This window comes from Schistocerca nitens, chromosome 4 (assembly GCF_023898315.1).
Source record: "Schistocerca nitens isolate TAMUIC-IGC-003100 chromosome 4, iqSchNite1.1, whole genome shotgun sequence".
NCBI classification, from domain to species: Eukaryota; Metazoa; Arthropoda; class Insecta; order Orthoptera; family Acrididae; genus Schistocerca; species Schistocerca nitens.
In genome coordinates, this window is record NC_064617.1 from 658,679,615 (window position 1) to 658,699,020 (window position 19,406).

The 19,406-nt window shown below is 44.3% G+C and overlaps 1 protein-coding gene across 1 annotated transcript in view; it reads left to right on the top strand.

Annotated features, from left to right (window-relative positions):
- Positions 1-19,406, top strand: part of LOC126252490 (uncharacterized) — a 40,617-nt gene that overhangs the window by 13,129 nt on the left and 8,082 nt on the right. Inside the window, exons 2-3 of the mRNA XM_049953385.1 lie at positions 3,042-3,365; positions 13,350-13,658. Coding sequence (XP_049809342.1) covers positions 3,042-3,365; positions 13,350-13,658 — 633 coding nt within the window. The remainder of the gene's footprint in view (positions 1-3,041; positions 3,366-13,349; positions 13,659-19,406) is intronic.

Here is a 19,406-nt window from a genome sequence, read left to right on the forward strand (position 1 = left end):
TTTCCAACATATATATCCAAGTTCTTACGCTACCTGAAAGATTACGAACCACGATGCACAGATAAATGCCTGAGTCTCTAGCGCCAGTGAAGACACTAAAAACTTAGGTTAATGATTCTGTGACCAAGTGATGACAGGTGGCACAAAATGGTAAAAAAAATTCAAAATAATTCTATCCATTTTTTGGGAAATGACTCAGATAAGTTATTTTACACAAGAGTCTAGCTGCGAAGCTAGAAAAAATAACAGAAGGCTTGGTAAATTAAAAGTACAGAAATATGAAAACGTGGACACATGAAGCTGTAAATGAAGCCCTTGGGGGAAAATAGTCCATGAAAGGTATATGAAAGGTACACCATGGTGAAGTGAAGATACAGAAAAGATTGTAGATGACAAGAGAGGTGTTCATGAGGAAAGGTTAATTCCACAAAATAAAGGAGAATATTACAAAAAGAAATAATAAAAGGTAAGAACATGTACTAGACAGAGACATGCCAAGATAGCAACATAAAAGTAGACAACACAGAATTGAGTAAAGCGTGGTACGTAACATGAAGATATGTCAGAAATGAGTCTTATCTGTTTATAGGAGCGGATAATCTGTTCCTAAAATCTGATAAAATAAAATAGGACATAATACACTGCGGCCTATGCAAGCAATCGCATTAAATGAAACACTAGTAGATAAAGCAGCTTTCCAGGAAACGAAAACTTGGAAAGCTACAGGCTTGGGAAATGTACACATGGAACTCCTAAGGTAATCCTCCCAGCAGGTTTAGAAATTCTGGCAGATACGTTGACAGATGTTTAATTGATGAGGAACTGCCAAATGAATGGAAATACAATTATTTCCTCCATACTTAGAAAGATTAAGCCGACGCAATTCTGTAATATATTGCTAAGTAATAACGCCTAAAACAGAAGTACAAATAACTGAGTTAGACGAGCAAACTAGGTGTACAGCGGGACATTCCTGTACAGATGGCATATTCGCTCTGAAACACATTGAAAAGAGGCTATAAAGGGGAATGACGCTTCACGTAACATTTATTGATCTGTGGAAGGCATAAGATATAGTCTCATTAAATAAGACGTAGGCATAATGCAATATTTTAGTGTTGGTGACTGGTTTGTCCAGGCAGTAAGAAACTTTTAAGAGGGTGACAGTAGTAGGGTTAAAGTAACTAACAAAATTTCTCAACATCTCACCATAAATAAGGATCTAAGATAAGGCCGCTCATTAACAACGATTTTATTTAAAGTAAATTTTGAAGAAGTTGGAGGACGTCGGGAGGGGACGTGTCGTGGAATGTGAACCCATGGTGGAAAAGAAATTTATACACTCTGCTCCGATGCCCAGGTCATGATACCAGGAGACACAGACGACTCCAGTAATATCTTCAGGAAACTGCACGAAGAATACTCAAAATAGTGCCTGACAACAACAAAAAAAAGATGGAATACGTGACAGTGGGTGAAGATTAATGAGAAGACTTGGATGTAGGACAATGAAGAATTAAAAATATCTGTACATTTAAATACTTGGGCGTCATTTTTACAATAAATGGAAGAAGCACACAGGTCAAAACAAATAAAAATGTGCAAGGAAAAAGAGTAATTGACCAAGTTAATTCCTTGATATAAAAACGCAAAGAAATCGAAGGTTTTACTGTAAAAATCAGACGTAGATTCTACTTCCACAATTGGTTCTGAAATACAGGAGCTGACGGAAAGGAAAGAAAAATTGATATGCACTGAGATGACGTTTTGTTGAAGAAGTTGTCACATCCCCAGACTGTTGCTCATCAGAAATGAAACAATACATGAAATTATGTCGGAAAAATTCAATGTTCTTGATGTCATAAACTGCAAAATATTTACGTGGTACAGTCACCACCAGTGAATGGGTGATAACTGATGGGTAGAAAGAATGTATGAATAGACATCAGCCGAATGAAGATGTGGAAGACCAGCAGAAAGATGGATCTGGATGTTTATGATGCAATTAATTCAAGGCACTTGAAGGATTTTTTTTTAAATATGCACACACATACACACACACACACACACACACACACACACATAAACACAAACACACACACATTCTTCACCTGTGTATGTATTCATCATGTATAGTGAACACAGCTCCTCCATCCCCTCTGTGTGTCTTCCTTCCTCTCTTGGTCTATCTCTCCACCTATATCTAACTCCTCCTCTTTCAGTCTGTTCTTCTCCCCCTTTTTCTCCATTTCCTTCAGCCCCTCTCTCTGACCATATCTTTCTCCTACTTTTATTTGGCCTTATCCTCCTCCCCATTCTCTTTCTCTCTCTCTCTCTCTCTCTCTCTCTCTCTCTCTCTCTGTCTCTGTCTCTGTCTCATGCATCTTCCCCATCTCTCTCTCTGTCTAATTCATTCCCCCTCCCCGCCACCACCACTTTATCAATCCCATCCTCTTTCCACCTCAAACTGCCCCTAGCCATGTTTGCCAGCACATGTAGCCTCTGCACTTCAATTCAATAAGGCAAGTGGATACCATTCTCACATTATGCATGTCAGGCAGGGTAGGCTACACATCAGGGGCTTTAAAATCATTTATTTTGCCCTGAAATACTGGCTACCTTGCTAAGCAGGTCGAGAAACTATGCCAATACTACTAAAACCCAACACGCCCATCTTGGGAGCTAACCAATATGTTGGTGCCCCTGACATGACGGGTGCTTGTAAAGTGTGTTGATCTGGCAGACCAATACAGTTCCTTAAAAAAACGCTTGATGTAAAGAGCAGCCCATCCGCCAGACGCTGGAAAAAAACACGTTTTTGTCCAAATCTCCGATCTTTGGGATCTTGGGATCTAGAAGATTATAAACCTCACAGTTCTGATACTCGTGTGGCCTGCTGTTTATTTACCGTGTTTGGCTGAAATCAGTTTTGTGGTTTTGGAGGGGATCCCTGACATACACACATAAACTACAGCGCCACACATGCCGATGTGGAATCCTTTCCACTGAAGAGTTTTCAACGCAGGCTGCTGTTGTTGCAGGGGCGTCAGTGCTGCAGCGGACGCTGACGGATTGCGCGGTCCATGAGTCGCCGCTGCTCTGCCTGCGAGCGCTCCTGCTGCGGGCCTTGGACCGCGCTCTGCTCACGGACCGCCTGTCGCTGGTGGACGGCGTCACCCTGGTGCGCCAAGCGGCTGCGGACGTCAGCCCAGGCGACGCCACCGAGGTTCCTACAGCTGCGGCTGGGTCTGGGGAATGGCAGGTGCCAGCGGACGGCCTGCTGCGCCGCCTCGCCACGCTCTTCACTACACACTCCCTACAGCTGCAGCTGCCAGGCACATTCATCACCTCTCTGCTCCCAGAGGGTGAGTGCAACCGCATAAGCTATTCAGCCAAATGCTGCAGGCTCTGTGTCACTGTGACTATGCTTACATTTCCTCTGGCCGCTCGGTTAGAGGCGCCATGTCACGGATTTCCCGCTCGAGGTTCGAGTCCTCCCTCGGGCATTGGTGTGTGTGTTGTTCTTAGCGAAAGTTAATTTCAGTAGCGTGTAAGTCTAGGGACCGATGACCTCAGTCTTTTGGTCCCTTAGGAATTCACACATATTACCTCTGGAGGCTAAATGTTCATTCAGAAAGCTGTCACAGCTGAACGACAGATACACTGCTTATATAAGCTCACCAGACAAAAAATAGTCACCCATTATGAAATCATTAGAAACATAATTTAATACCATGTAACTCCGAACTTACACTCCTTAACCGCCTGACGTCCGCTGGAAATTGAGTCCATTTTACTGTGCAGGTGCGTATTCTTCATATTAAGCCACTCGCTGAGGATTTGGTGGTAAATTCCAGGGATGCTGACGTCTGTGTTTTACCCGCTTACCCAACATTTCCCACAGACTTTCTGTAGTGTTTAATTCCCTGGATTTTGCAGGCTAATCGAGATGTAATACGGTGTAATACGGAGTATTTCGAAAACAAATCACATCGCTGAACTTTGCTGCTGTCACCATTTGTGCGATGACCGACTCCAAATGTTCATTGCATGTAGTTCCCGCAGGAATGTTCTCTCGATAACTGGTTGGGATCGAACTTCATTCACTGCCTGCAATAATTCGTGGCTGGTTTGAAATCGATTTTGATTCAGAAGCCTAAACACAACTCTGGTCTCTCTAAATCAGGGCCTTTTGCCGACCACAATTCTGACTTTGTGTTTCGTGGCCACATGTGTTACACCACTGCTTTCAGACACACAGAACATTCCTCCATGGAATGCTAACAAATCCAGCAACTTTACACACCATATGGCCGTAGGCACGGCCAAACATTATTTCCCAATTTTGCAGCTCTGTCACGTCTTTACACTTACACAAGTTTTCGTGCTAATCCCTCTTGAGAAGTAAGTGTCTCTACTGCCTTACGCACACGTAGAGGTAGTGCGCGTGACTCAGCACATGTTGAATTCTGAGAAAGTCGTCATTAAACGATCTGTAGCCTGTTATAATAGATACGTTCCTTACAAACACAATATTATCTCCGATGTTTAAAACAGAACTATTTTAATTTCTGCGGCTAGTATCGTGACTCTAAAATAGCAAAATTCAAGAGTCACCTACCATGTGCGAAAAACGATTGTCCTGTTGAAAAATGGCACGAAAATACTGCCGCATGAGTGATAACGCATGAGGATGCAGGATGTTTTCTCCCCAGTGCTATCCCCCAGAATTCCCTCAGTCAGTGCCAGCCGTGATCTGATGTTATACTTGATAGCTCCAGACACGGTTACCGCTGTAATAGGGCCACTGCGCCTCTCCAAAAGATTGGAGTAATGCCCTCAGGTCGCCGCCATACTCACCGACGATGATTATCCAGGGAACTGCAGAGCTTATCCAGGTTATTGCAGAGCAGGGATTCATCGCTGTACAGAATGCCACGTCTTTCTGTAGGCGTCCATGCTTCACAGTCACGGCATCATTTCAAATGCTACTCCTTTAGTCCGGCTGCTTCTAGTCTCTGACCAATGGTGCGAAATGAAACACAATGTTGCCGGTAGTCCATTAATTGTCACCGGATGATGGGCGTAGATGTGAAGGGGTGAAAGTGCTTCGTCCACAGGACAATGATCCTCTCTTTTGTTGGTCTGACGTCGTCTGCCGGAAACTCAACGACGAGTATACCTGCTCTCATGTTCCCATACAGTCCAATATCGAGACAATATCACATCTGAATGCACCAGAAATCTGGATGTTGCATGATCTGGCCAGTCGACCATATGGAGACCCACAATGAGGCCGCTTTCAAACTCTACCAGGTGCAGAAAACGATGTTTCACACGAGTAAAGCGGCACCTCTGTCTCCTATCCAATGATAACTTCATACCAGGCCTGATACAAACACTAAACACGAACAACATTAAGGCACCCTAGTGGTCGTTCTACCTCTCACAGAGAACTGCAGCCTTAATCATTTATATATCTCCCGATGTTGTGTGTGTGTACGCATTGACATTGACATCCGATATGTATTTTGAATGCCGCACTTTTTTATCAGGCTGTGAATATCATCGAAGAAGTGGATTAACTGAACATACCTAGAATCTATAAAGGAAGTGACTGGTGACCTATTCATCCAATCGATGCAACTCATAGGTGCTAAATATGTCCCACGTTTCTGTGAAAACACGTACACGTAAATGATAACCCGGGTAAAAATTAACGCATCCTCCTGGTACACACAGTGACTGGTTTGGAGAAGACCCACCAGCGTCAGCCTGTCTCTCGTGGTCTGTCAGGCATAGTGACGGTGGTGCTTCGTGCGGCCGTCACTTAGCGGAAAACACCTGCGGGTAATCGAGTAAAGGTCAAAAAACATAAATCTGTGTTAAGAAGAGAACGTGAAAGTTTTGCGGCTTATCTTCATTGTTACCCAAATTGTACGGTGATGTTGCAGTGAAAGAAAGAAAAGAAAATTTCAGAAGAAGAATAAAAGTTCAATGGGAGCAGACACCAATGATAAAGCTAGCAGACGTCGTGGTCCTTCTTGTCAGAATGTCGGCAAGACTTATCAGACCTCCTTAATGTAGTCTACAGCGTACTGAGCACAGAATACGAGTTAACTACATACAAAGAAAAGGCAAGGGGGAGTACTAGAGAGGAGAATGATATCAATCACAAGAGCATGACACGTTTGGCGGTCCATACGGAATGACCGTCAAGATCGGAATTTGGTTCAATTGTCCTATCTGAGGTCGAGGGAATCTGGAACCATCATTTCCAGCAGCAGTTTCATAATACGTGTGCAATGGGTAGAATACATGCTCTAAGAATAGTAGCCCCGAACGGTTAATACATACTACAAGAAAAGCTGCATTAGTCCGCCCAACAAAGAAAGTTTATTAAAGATATTAAAGTTACATTGACATGATCGAAATCGACATAATTATTGCAATGGATTCACATTCTCGTTCCCATCGTCTGTCATCTCTAGACTAATTTCTTTATTTATTGCTTTAGTTTCCTACGGCATTTCAGAGCGCTGTCGGGGATTATTTATTATATTGTCAACATTATATCCCAAAACTATAAACTAACGTTAGTAGCAAACATTCTGATTATTGGTTTTGCTTTCTCGCTCGCCTTATTCAATTGCAACTGTAACTGAAGGGGTCTTGGGCGTAATGAAAACGCTTGCAAGAAATTAATAAAATTTCTATTCGGCTAGCTACTTGGATGCGAATGTTGATTGTTTACTATATGTCCGGTACGCAATCAGTGATCATCTTTTCAGACGTAAAATACTCGTAATGTTAAAAATGTATGAACCACAATAACTGAAATTATTAACGCACACAAATACTCACTTATTTTTTCCACGTTATTCCCACTGGAATTTCTTTATAGAGTCTTCTCAGTTATTGTCATGGCATGAAATAAAGAGGATTATCATACTGAAATCAAACCTCTCATTCATTTATTAAAAATATGCCACGCCTTTTTCTGTATCACAGATTGAAATACATTTTCACATTTTAAACCTTTGATACACTTATTATTGAAATTTGAAAAATGTCCGCGATCAATGTGATTTATAATCATTCCTTTCTGTTCCAGAACCTCTTAGTTTACATGATCATTTGCTTGCATATGCTACTTTCAGATAGTAACACAACCAATATGCTCTTAGCCTATATGCTCTTAGCCTACTACCACTTGGTCATTAAAGAAACTGAAACACTAATCCAACTTCAGGTGTAATGATGAAATTTCCATTGATACTCGAGAAATAAAACAGTAAAGGGATTCACTATTCTTGTCACTGCCTTGTCACTGCAAAACTATTTTGCATAATAATGTTTCGAAAACATGATTGTGTCCTTTCATACCCTTTAAGTCTTACTGTACGATAGATAACCTACACTAAATTCAGATAAAAGTCATACTCCATCGTATCTGCAACAATTCTAATCCGATACTGACTGACTCTCCACAGATACAGTACTAATGCTGACAAATACTTGTCAGTTCCTCGAACGCAATGAGAGTCCTACAATAGTGATACTGAAATTGGAGAAGTCCCATACATTGGCACACAGAGCCCTTTTATCTATCTCCAGGGAGACATACTTTGTCATAACATGCATCTAAAATACACTGTTCTCACGCTGTACTGAACATTTTATTTTAAGCAGCATTTGACATGAACATCTGCTAAGCTCAAAACATAAACAACATGCTGCCTAAGGTCTGTGGCACTAGCAGATATCCCTCGAGTATGAGCACTTGTATTGATATAACCACCAGCAGAGTACTGCGCGTCTGTCGTACTTATTAGTCCGTTATACGTGGAAACTATAGACACAAATCTTAACGATTTCGTGCGCCTTGACAGAGGGTAAATACGATGCACACCCACACATTGGTTGCCTCTCTTGAGTTGCAGTCCACCTACTAATATCAGACGGAAGTCTAAGCGACTAAGTACCAGGAGATTGATGATAATCCTGACCTTCCAATATTGAATGATGGGTTTCGTGTGGAGCGAAAAAGAATAACATCAAAACATCCCACAATTATCACAGCCAGGATACTGAAAATTAATTCAATGCCACCAATGAATGCAAACGTCATTGGAAACAAAGCTGTCCTCCAGAATGCCTGAAACTGCCCTGCGTTTAGTAGCATCTTCGTGGATTTGACCATCCTCGAACAGTCTGGACCACTATGAATCTCAACTGGCTATGGGAGATGTGCAGACACTCTCCATAAGTGGAGCAAGCCTTCATTGCCATCTTTTGGCTGTGGTACTGAACAACAGACAGTTGCTCCTGTGCTATCATTATGCCTGCATATGCCTATTGCCTTGTACGCGTCATGTTAGTCCATAGCCTCGGGTTCGACAGTGGTAAGTGGAAGCTGCCTGCCGAACTCGCCAACTCATCACACTGTTTTTAATATTACGTCATGTAGGCCAAATTACATCGTAACACACGCTGACATGAAAGATCGCTCACGCTGCTCTATGCACTTGTATGTGACGATCGATTACCCAGAATAAAATAATTGTGTCAAACTCCTTGCACGTAGGTATGTTCCTCATAATGGAATCTATTATACCAGGTAAAACACAGTCAGAGCAAGATCACAGCTCAGAAATGTAGTGACGGTATTTTTCTTAAACTATTGTGTCGCCTCATCACTTAGTTGCAACGAAGAAAAGATGACATTAAAGCCAATCATATTCAGCCAAAGTATGTAATCAGTCAATGAAATTATAAATTGTTGGATACGAGATCAACATTAATAGGTGTACAAGTACGCAAGAATTATTGACATCATTAGAGGTATGAGATTATTCAGGGCTACCGATTATCCTTAATGTGCCGAAGACATTTTAATTTTAATATGGAAGGCTGCTGAAGGTTAAATCAAGCTACTGGTCTAGGTCTGAAAAGCTCACAGATGATGGGGAACATTGCTCACAAAAGCTACTAAACAAGGACTGAATTATTCACAATTTCTGTAGTGAAATCTCTTTACGATAAATAAGAAAACAACTCCGATTGCTGAATAATTACGCAAATTGTGAGCTACGTAGAGCATAAAGAAGCGCAAAGATTAAATGCGACACTTATTCAAAATAACCGCACAAGAACACCAAGCGGCAGCTGGAAGGATTTGAATCTCTGTGTGTGCGCTCTACACTTCGCCCTGCTGTCGCGAATACCGAAAGCTAAGTGTTTAGACACGAATACCAACTTTAGTATCGAAGGGAGACTAAGACATAAGTCCGTACACCTCACGTGTTGGATGTAAAAGAGGCGTGTCTCTAGCTCTCCGTCCCGTTTCTGAACAGTATACCGCGAAGAGCAGGACTTGCAAGTTTTGTCGCACTTGCAATCGAGCATTTCCCCATTCCCTTTTAAATACTTGGAAGATAATATAGAATTTCCTCAAAAGGGGGCTGTAATACATCTGTAAACTTATTAGAGATTGGCACTGTGCAAGGCTCTCGCCGCATCGGCTGAGAATTTTTCTGTGCAAGAAGGTACATCTTTTCCCCACGCTGTGTACGGAAAACTGATGGATCCTCTAATATTCACGCTCAGCTAGGAGAGTCCGTGGGCCTTTCTAAGTTTCCTCAGGGCCCCCTCGAGAGTCCTCTTCCCTTTTGGAAACATTCAGCGTATTTCTTGATTAGGGACGCATCCCTCTAAAGTAATCCCATCCATGTCTTTCGGCCACCAAAACACGGTTGTCGTTTCCCCTACTGCTTGCTTTGTGAGAACAGGACGCGCAGGCCGGTCGCCATATACTTCCGCGTCGTACCGACAGCGGAGAAATTCTTCTCTCACGTTGTAAACTTAACGGGCCTTGTCGCTTTTCTCTGGAAAGTAGTACATAATACTACAGCATTTAATTATTATGCTGTCGCTTTGCGGCATGTGACTAAAAAAGCACATGACAGGGACCTTTCGAAAATTTTCTGACAGTGACGAGTGGTTATATATACTATAAAAAAGACGTTGAAATTCTTGTACAGCCATTATCATTTGTATTGTACTATACTGGAAAGCTATGTTGCACTGTCAATGGACAGTTTTAGTAATATTTGCATATGCATTGCTATTCTCTTGATAAAAAATCTCTTAATGTACATTTTACAACAGAACTGAAGTACAACTTTTTCAAACTCCTGTGTCCCATTGCGACGCATTAGTTTGAAATTCGAGTCAAAGGTGCTCAAATGGCTCTGAGCACTATCTGAGGTCATCAGTCTCCTAGGACTTAGAACTACTTAAATCTAACTAACCTAAGGACCTCACACACATCCATGCCCGAGGTAGGATTTGAACCTGCGAACGTAGCGGTCGCGCGGTTCCAAATTAAAGCGCCTAGAACCGCTCGGCCACTACGGCCGGCCTCAAAGGTGCCTACAACCATTCTGTGGTACGGTGCAGAATCGTCGCACCCTGCGACGCCACCCTCGATCTCGAGCCTCAAACAGTAAGGTCTCGACACAAGCGAAATGAAGGACAGAGCTCAAAAGTTCATGTGTCTTGTAACGTGGGTTAATGATTTCATATTGGCACCAAATTTCATCACAATTCTGCCCAACACTAAAGTGGACGTGTCACACGATGAAAACGTCGTCACGCCTCCTCTTATCTACTATCCATTCCCTCTTTTGATGCCTCTGCTGACGTCCTTTCTTGCTTCGAGTCATGTTCAAATTTCTTAAAAACGTTTTGAATGGTTTCTAGTGGTTTAAACCTATACGCAAGAGAAGAAATTGCGGTCACGCTGCAATTAAAAAATGTGCGATCACATTCGGTTGTGATGGAGCACCACCCTGTCCGCAGACAAGAGTTGAACCGTCAGCGGAGTCAGCAATGTCAGAGGTTGTCTAGGAAGTCGTACTGTGGCTCGATCTTTCAGAATGTGGGAATCACCGCCCCAATAAAAGTGTAGGTTTCCTTGACGATCATTATGCCATCCCTGAAACCTTTCGTTTCGTCGATTCCGAGCGGCGGTGGGGTGAATTATTTTTCTCGTTGACCCTTAAGAAAACATGATGCTTTCTAAACTGAGCATCGCTGTTATGGCTTCCATCTCAGAGGCGTCGAAAAAACGGACGGAATGTGGGCAAGAGGGGAGTAACGACCTTCCCAACGTGTGACATGTCCACAGTGGCGCTCGTCAAAGTTGTGGTGAAATTCGTCGCAAGCGTGACATCATTAACCCACCTCACACGTCAAATGAACTTCTCAGCTCTGGCCATTTTTTTTTTTTTTTTGCATGTGTCGATAACTTGGTGTTTGAAGCGTCGTACAGCCCAAGGGTCACTCGCAGGACACCAGGCCTTCGCTTCGTAACAGACGAAGGCTGCAGGCACCTTTGAGCCAAATTTCAAACTGCCACATCGCAATGAGAGACAGTTGAGGTGTTTCGACAAACTGACACTTTAATTGTTTCGAAGCGTATACACGACAAATGAAAATAAAATAAAATCTTTCCCTTAGACGCTATGACGCCAGACTTAATATAATATGACAATGAACGTATTTTATATTCCTCTGAATATTTTAAGTCTTAATACTCGACTGTTGTTCCCGCTAGTCGCTACAAGCTAGCTCTTACGTGCTACCGGCAGACAATGTGATTTAAACGTGGTATTCTCCGAATCAATGTTTCATACCTTGTGACGTACTACAATAAACATCGACCCATATGTTAGTACTGCACACGTAAAGTAGTATTAATTGACATTTTGCTTTATTCGCAGTTTTTAATAGCTCAAGAATACGAAAGGTAGAATGTATTTCAACTACGTAACGTACCCGACTGACTTCGGGGTATCACAAGCTACACTCGACTACACATTTAGTTTTAAGTACACTGAAGGCAAAAATGAAATTTCGAGAATACATTTGACTAGGTAATACTACTAGATCAGAGGTTTAATCTAAGCACGAGGTAAGGTATTCCAAATATGAAATGATGGTTCTTTAATAACCGATGAAACCGCCAGAATGTTGAATTAATGCATGCATGTTGTCTTTGATCGATCAGTACAGGGATGGTTAATGCTGTTTGTGGATGACACTGGAATTGTCGTCCTCTGATGTCCCATATGTGCTCCATTGGATACAGATCGAGAAAGCCAAGGCAACATGTCGACACTCCATAGAACATGTTGGGTTACGATAGCTGTATGTGGGAGAGTGTGTGGAAGAACGTTATCCTGTTGGTTCAAAAAAATGTTCAAATGTGTGTGAAAGCTTATGGGACTTAACTGCTAAGGTCATCAGATCCTAATCTTACACACAACTTAACCTAAATTATCCTAAGGACAAACACACACACCCATGCCCGAGGGAGGACTCGAACCTCCGCCGGGACCAGCCGCACAGTCCATAACTGCAGCGCCTGAGACCGCTCGGCTAATCCCGCACGGCCTATGCTGTTGGAAAACACCGCCTGGAATGGCAGCGCATCGGGTCGAATCACCTTACTGACGTACAGACTTGCAGTCAGGGAACGTGTGATAACCACTACAGTGCTCATACTGTCATACAAAATCGCACCCGAGACTATAACTCCAGATGACAGTGTGTCTGGTAGGCACACAGGTTGATTGCTGGCCCTCAAGTGGACGCCTTCTAACCAACACACGGCCATCATTGGCACCGAGACAGAACCAGCTTTCCTCAGGAAACGCAAGAGACCTCCACCCTGCCCTCCAGCGCGCTCTTGCTTGACACAACTGAAGTCACAAATGGCGGTTGTTTGGGATCAGTGGAATGCGCGCTGCAGGGGGTGTGGCTCTGAATGTCCTTGAAGATTAATTTGCAAAACTCCGTTGGGTCACTGTGCTGTACACTGCTGCTCAAATTGCTACTGTAGATACTGTACGTTGATCCAGAGCCATACGATGAACACGTTGGTCTACCCTTTTGTAGCCCTTTTAGGCCCACACGACCCAGTTCAACCTCAGTGAGGTGTTGATAATGGCGTCTTTAATAATGGCGTCTTTGTCACCTTAAAACCATTTTTAACACCAACTCACCACGTCCAGTTTGAACTGTAACTAACACTCAAGACCCTTACAGCGTGCATTTAAAGGAAACCCTGATCTACATCCTCATAGCGTCGAGACTGTCGATATTCTTATGCGCCTGCCTTGAAATCTGAGTAGATATAGTCTCTGAGACGCAGTAACACGTCTAAAAATTGTCGTTTGTGTCACACAACTTCTTCTCGTTGTTGTTACTTTTTCCACCAGCTTATTTAGCGAATGTTAAGATGTAAAACAACAAACGCTAACTGTGTTTGCTGCTACCAGCAGGTCGCGGCAAGGGCGGCGGCCTGAAGAAGTACGGCAGCGTGTTGCTGCTGGGCGCCATGATGAAGGCGGCGGTGCTGGCCATCGCGTTCAAGGCGATCGCGCTGCTGGCGGGGACCGCGCTGCTGGTGGCCAAGGTGGCGTTCGTGCTGGCCGCCGTCGTGGGGCTCAGCAAACTGCTTGGGGGCGGCGGCGGCGGCGGCGGCGACCACGACAAGTCGGCGTACGAGTACGTCAAACACCCTGCGCTGGCCCACGCGTACGCGCACCCCGTGGCCCACGAGTACGGCCACAGCGGCGGGGGCGGCGGCGGTGGGGGCGGCGTCATGCACTACGAGGCCAACGCTGCGGACGGGGCCGGCGCGCGCTGGCGGCGCAGTCTGCCCGCCTCCGACGCCCACCCTCTGGCCTACAGCGCGCGGGCACAGCATCTGCTTTAGGCGCTAAACTTCATTCACTCTAATGTCTTTCCAGTTCACCTTCCTACATATACACTGACGAGCCAAAACATTATGACCGCCTGCTAAAAAGCGCTTTGGTCCATCTTTGGAACGCAGTACAGCAGTGATTCTGCGTGCCATGGATTCGCCAAGTCCTTGATAGCTCTTGAGAGGTTTGTGGCACCAGATGCATACGCACAGGTCACACGGTTCCTTTGATTTTGTTTATGGGCGCGGAGCTGGCGCCCGATATCGTCCCAGTTGTGTCTCATCGGATACAGATAAGCAGAATTTGATGGCCAAGACATCACATGAGTTCACTATCATGCTCCTTAAACCACTGCACCGCGACTCTTTGTATCACAGACAGAACCCTTTCTAAGATACCACCGATATTGTGGAAGACATCAAGCATAAGGAGTTACAGGTGGTCCCTAATGATATTCAGGTAATCCACAGATGTTATCATACCCCAGTTAACTACCGCAGGTGCCACGAAAGCCGAACTAAATGACCCTCTGCACTTACTACTGTTCCCTACGGCCTGCGTCCGTGGAGCGGGTAATTTCTCGAGTAGCCTTTCGCGTGGATGACGTCGTATCCGAACGCGATCATAGACCTGCTTTAACAAGACACGTGGTTCATCCCATCAGACGACACGAATCCATTGATCCATGGCACAATTTCCTTGATTCCGTGCTTACTGTAATCATAATTGACGACGGTGTTGGGTCAACGTGGGAACACCTAGCGGTCTTATATTGCGTAACACCATGCTCAACACTGTGCGCTGAACGGTGTGATGCAAAACACTTTTGTCTGCGCCAGCACTGTACTTGTCGTCAGATCTACCACACATCGCCGCCTATTCAGCTTTAGAGAGCGGGAAAGCCTCCGATCCCTATCCTCTAGCCGGCCGGAGTGGCCGAGCGGTTCTAGGTGCTTCAGTCTGGAACCGCGCGACCGCTACAGTCGCAGGTTCGAATCCTACCTCGGACATGGATGTGTGTGATGTCCTTAGGTTAGTCAGGTTTAAGTAGTTCTGAGTTCTATGGGACTGATGACCTCAGAAGTTAAGTCCCATAGTGCTCGGAGCCATTTGAACCTATCCTCTATGCTGAGTGGTGGACGTTCAACTTCTTGTCACCTATTCGTGGTTTCAGCATTCTTCGACCAGAATGAAATTTTCGCTCTGCAGTGGAGTGTGCGCTGATATGAAACTTCCTGGCAGATTAAAACTGTGTGCCGGACCGAGACTCTAACTCAGGACCTTTGCCTGTCGCGGGCAAGTGCTCTACCGACTGAGTCCGAGTCTCGGTCCGGCACATAGTTTTAATCTGCCAGGAAGTTTCATTCTTCAACCACTTTGCATAGATGCTGATGACAGTAGCACGCGAACAGACGACCAACTTCGCCTTTTCCGAGACGCTCGCTCCCAGGTATTTGGATTTCCGCCACTTATCTTTCCTAGAATGATTCCTTAATGGTCTCTGCTCCGCTCATATACGTCTCTTACTGCGTCGCATGTCCTCAGCGCCACTAGGCAGTCTACAACCTCGCTGTGGGTAGTGGCTAATATTTTGGCTCATCAGTCTAATTCCCCTCTCGTTTGGTTACAAAACCCAACCTTTCAACATAATCTCTGTTCAGTGCGACACCATTACGTCACATTACTAGGAGGGCCCATACGCCAGAAAGGTACCACTCTGCTGGTATATGTCAGAGAAGACGGCTTTCTGCATCAATAAACTCTCCATTTTCAACGTATTGCTTTCCGCGGGGTGCATCCTTCATTGGGCCAAACAGATGAAAGTCGAAAGGTCCAAGAACCGGGCTTTAGGGTGGATGAAGAAGAACAGTCCAATGAAATTTTGTGAGCGCCTCTCTGGTGCGCAGACTTATGTGGGGCGTTGTGTTGTCACGGAGATGGAGAAGTTCATTTCCATTTTTGTGGCGACGAACACTCTAAAGACGTTTCTTCAATTTCCCGAAGGAAGTACAATACATTTCCGAGTTATCTGTTGTACCCTGAGGAAGGACATTAAACAAAATAACCCCTTGAGAGACCCAGAAGACCTTGACTTAAGGGGCCGAGAATGCGGCTTTGAACTTTTTCTTCGGATTAGAGGCGATGTGGCACCATGGATTGCAGTTTAGTTTTCGGTTACAAGTGATGAGCCCATATTTCGTTGCCTTTTACGATGTTCGACAAACAAATGTGGCCATCAGCCTCGTAACGCACAAGCAATTCCTCACATGCTCCTCCATTCTTCTTTACGGTCTTGTGTTAGAAGACGAGAAACCCAAAGGACACACACCTTTGAGTACCCCAACGAGAGTGTCAGCAGTACCAGCAGGGACGTCCAATTCAGCGAGGTTTTTGATTGTGATCCTTCGACCACCTCGGATCAGATTCTCTGCACATTCCAACATGGCAGGAGACACAGTCGTGTTTGGCCGGTCGGCACGCGATAAATCGGACACGTCTGCGCTACCTTGTTGCGATGATGACAGATCCCACGCCCAGTGACTCACCGTGCGTTTGTTCGCTACCAGGTCGAGTTCTGCAGGTGCCTATTACCATCTGCGATGTTCTGGAATCCGGCCAAAGGAACTCATTGATATCTCTCTGCTTGGATCGCACCACCGTTACAGAGCCATTTTGTACCGCTACGTATAGCACCACCACCCCTTGGCACTACACGAAACTCTAGAGACTGAAACGGGAATATTCCAGAATGTCCCACAACAAGTTTTCTGTCATTCCAACCGAAACTGGACGTGAAAAAATGTGTTGCCTTACTAATTGAAAGCCCCTCGTATGTAGGGGGAAAGCAGTATATTGGTTGTCTCTTCTGGCAACATACACTCTCGCAATTTTAACAATAAATCACTCAGTAATGCACAACGCCCCTCTTGTATCGTCTGCGACTGGAGTTGGATGAGCGTCTCCATGGTACTTTCACGCCTGCTCAACGAATCTGTGACGAAATGCGCTGTACTCTGTTTTCTCTGTCTGTCGTGTTCCTGACAGAAGAGCAAAAGCACTGCCAGAACGAGCTCAGGAGTTGGAGGAACTAAAAGAGTACAAGAAAACACAGGGTACAGAAAAACAACTTGGTGTTAGTGCCACAGCAGGGAAGGAGGCGTCGTATTGAGAAAAAATTTCTAAAAAATTACGGGTCGGAGTTGCACCGCTGTGAAGACATAAATCGACAGCAAATCAGCCACGAACGCACTGAAGTTTTTCCTGTGTCTTTCTTATGTTTCATATCAGTAATGAACTTTCGCCTAATGGTAAAATACAGATTAAACTCAAAGATCTCTTAATTACTTAGTCATGTCCATGTCTGTAAAAACTCGCTATAAGAAACTCATATTTCGCAGCGAGCAGTGTTTGTCAATATTTACATATTTATTCGTTTACCTTGGATAACATTGTTAATTGACAGTTATAGTGTGCCACGTACTGTGTGACATATTTAATTTCAATAAAAAGAAGCGCAAATAAAATTTTCAAATTTTTTTGAGAAATTATTTCATTTATTCTATTTCGCTTTATTACTTTAATAACAATAATATTGTTATATTGTTGGCATCATGATATGCATTTTAATTAAAGTTAATTTCTCTGTAGCATCTAACTCGTCATTTCGATCTGTTGACCTTGAAAATTTCTTGTGCCATTGTGTGTATGGGAAACTAGAATTATAGGAGACCCACACTTTTCCGTCATCACTCGATATTCGCCTTAACCCACGAATGCTGTTGAAGAAAGGGACTAATTTCCATCAAAACCGTAACAGTAGAAAAATGACATTACACACAAAAGAACCGATATTATCAGTCTCTTAGAACCGCTCGTACATCACTTACGCAAGAAAGCAGACACTTCATCATAGCATCCTTGTTCTAGGCATGTTAACAGAGCAGAGATAGAAGCAGTAAAGTTAATACTCGACTAATGTTTGTTTGAAAATGACGTAGTGTTATACTGGCCTAGCTGTTGTCTACCGATACATTCACATCTGTTACATTAATCGCCTTTCATTATATATGGCGACGGCTACATAGGGCACACTAAAGCGTAGGACAAATTAAAGTGGTCCGGACGAGTGGACACCACTTGAGGTGGTCTTAACGGGGAAGGAAAAGACCTACAGTTGCTTCCAACAGGATGGAGCAACTGCCCATACATCTGGCCGCACCTTGAAATACATTTACGCAATGTTCACGCCGGACAGAGTTGTTAGTAGAGGTCAGTCTGGTCGCGGATCTAGCTGACCACCCAGGTCACCTAATCTGTCAGTGTGCGATTACTTTGTGTGGGGAGACCTCAAGTCTAAGGTGCATTGCAACAACGCTCACAGTCTTCAAGAACTGCGGCAGAACATTTTGGATGAGACTGCAGCAATTCGAGCTGTCGACTTTCGATTCGATGCTGATCAGGGCCCAAAAGTTCCGAGAGATGAGTGATGGTCACTTCCAACATCTGCTATAGTCCGATTAGAGTTTATTTCCTTTCCTCTGCTGTGTTTCTTTGTACCCTGGAGCCCTGATCTCCGGGCCACTTTCACTTCCCCACTCCGTATAATTTACCTTCATTCCTCCCCCTCTCTTCAATAGTGAGAGTGGAGGCCAATGGCCAATAAAACTCCCTCTGACTGAGGAATTTTTATTTAATGTTATCGTAACTTGGTAAAATATGCGGGGTGTTTCAAAGACTTTGCGACAAATGTCATGGGAAACAACTTTTGTTAGAGACAAAATGCTTCTTGGCGGCGCTGTGTGTCTGCAGATTGATTATGTCCCTTGAAGGTGGCAGGATGTAGGCACACAGCAGTGTTCGTATGCAATGTATGTTGGCTATAGATAGGGCGGTGGGCCGTGCAAAATTTAAATTCTTGATTCTCCTCTAAAATACACTACTGTCCATTAAGATTGCTACACCATAAAGATGACGTGATACAGACGCGAAATTTAACCGAGAGGAAGAAGATGCTGTGATATGCAAATGATTAGCTTTTCAGAGAATTCACACAAGGTTGGCGCCGGTGGCGACACCTACAACGTGCTGACATGAGGAAAGTTTCCGACCGATTTCTCATACACAGTCAGAGGCTTGCCTAGTGAAACGTTGTTGTGATGCCTCGTGTAAGGAGAAGAAATGCGTACCATCAAGTTTCCGACTTTGATAAAGGTCGGATTGTAGTCTATCGTGATTGCGGTTTATCGTATCGCGACATTGCTGCTCGCGTTGGTCGAGATCCAATAACTGTTAGTAGAATATGGAATCGGTGGGTTCAGGAGGCTAATACGGAACGCCGTGCTGGATCCCAACGGCCTCGTATCACTAGCAGTCGAGATGACAGGCATCTTATCCGCATGGTTGTAGCGGATCGTGGAGCCACGTCTCGATCCCTGAGTCAACACATGAGGACGTTTGCAAGACACCATCTGCACGAACAGTTCGACGACGTTTGCTGCAGCATGGACTATCAGCTCGTAGATCATGGCTGCGGTTACCCTTGAAGCTGCATCACAGACAGGAGCGCCTGCGATGGTGTACTCAACGACGAACCTGGGTGCACGAATAGCAAAACGTCATTTTTTCGGATGA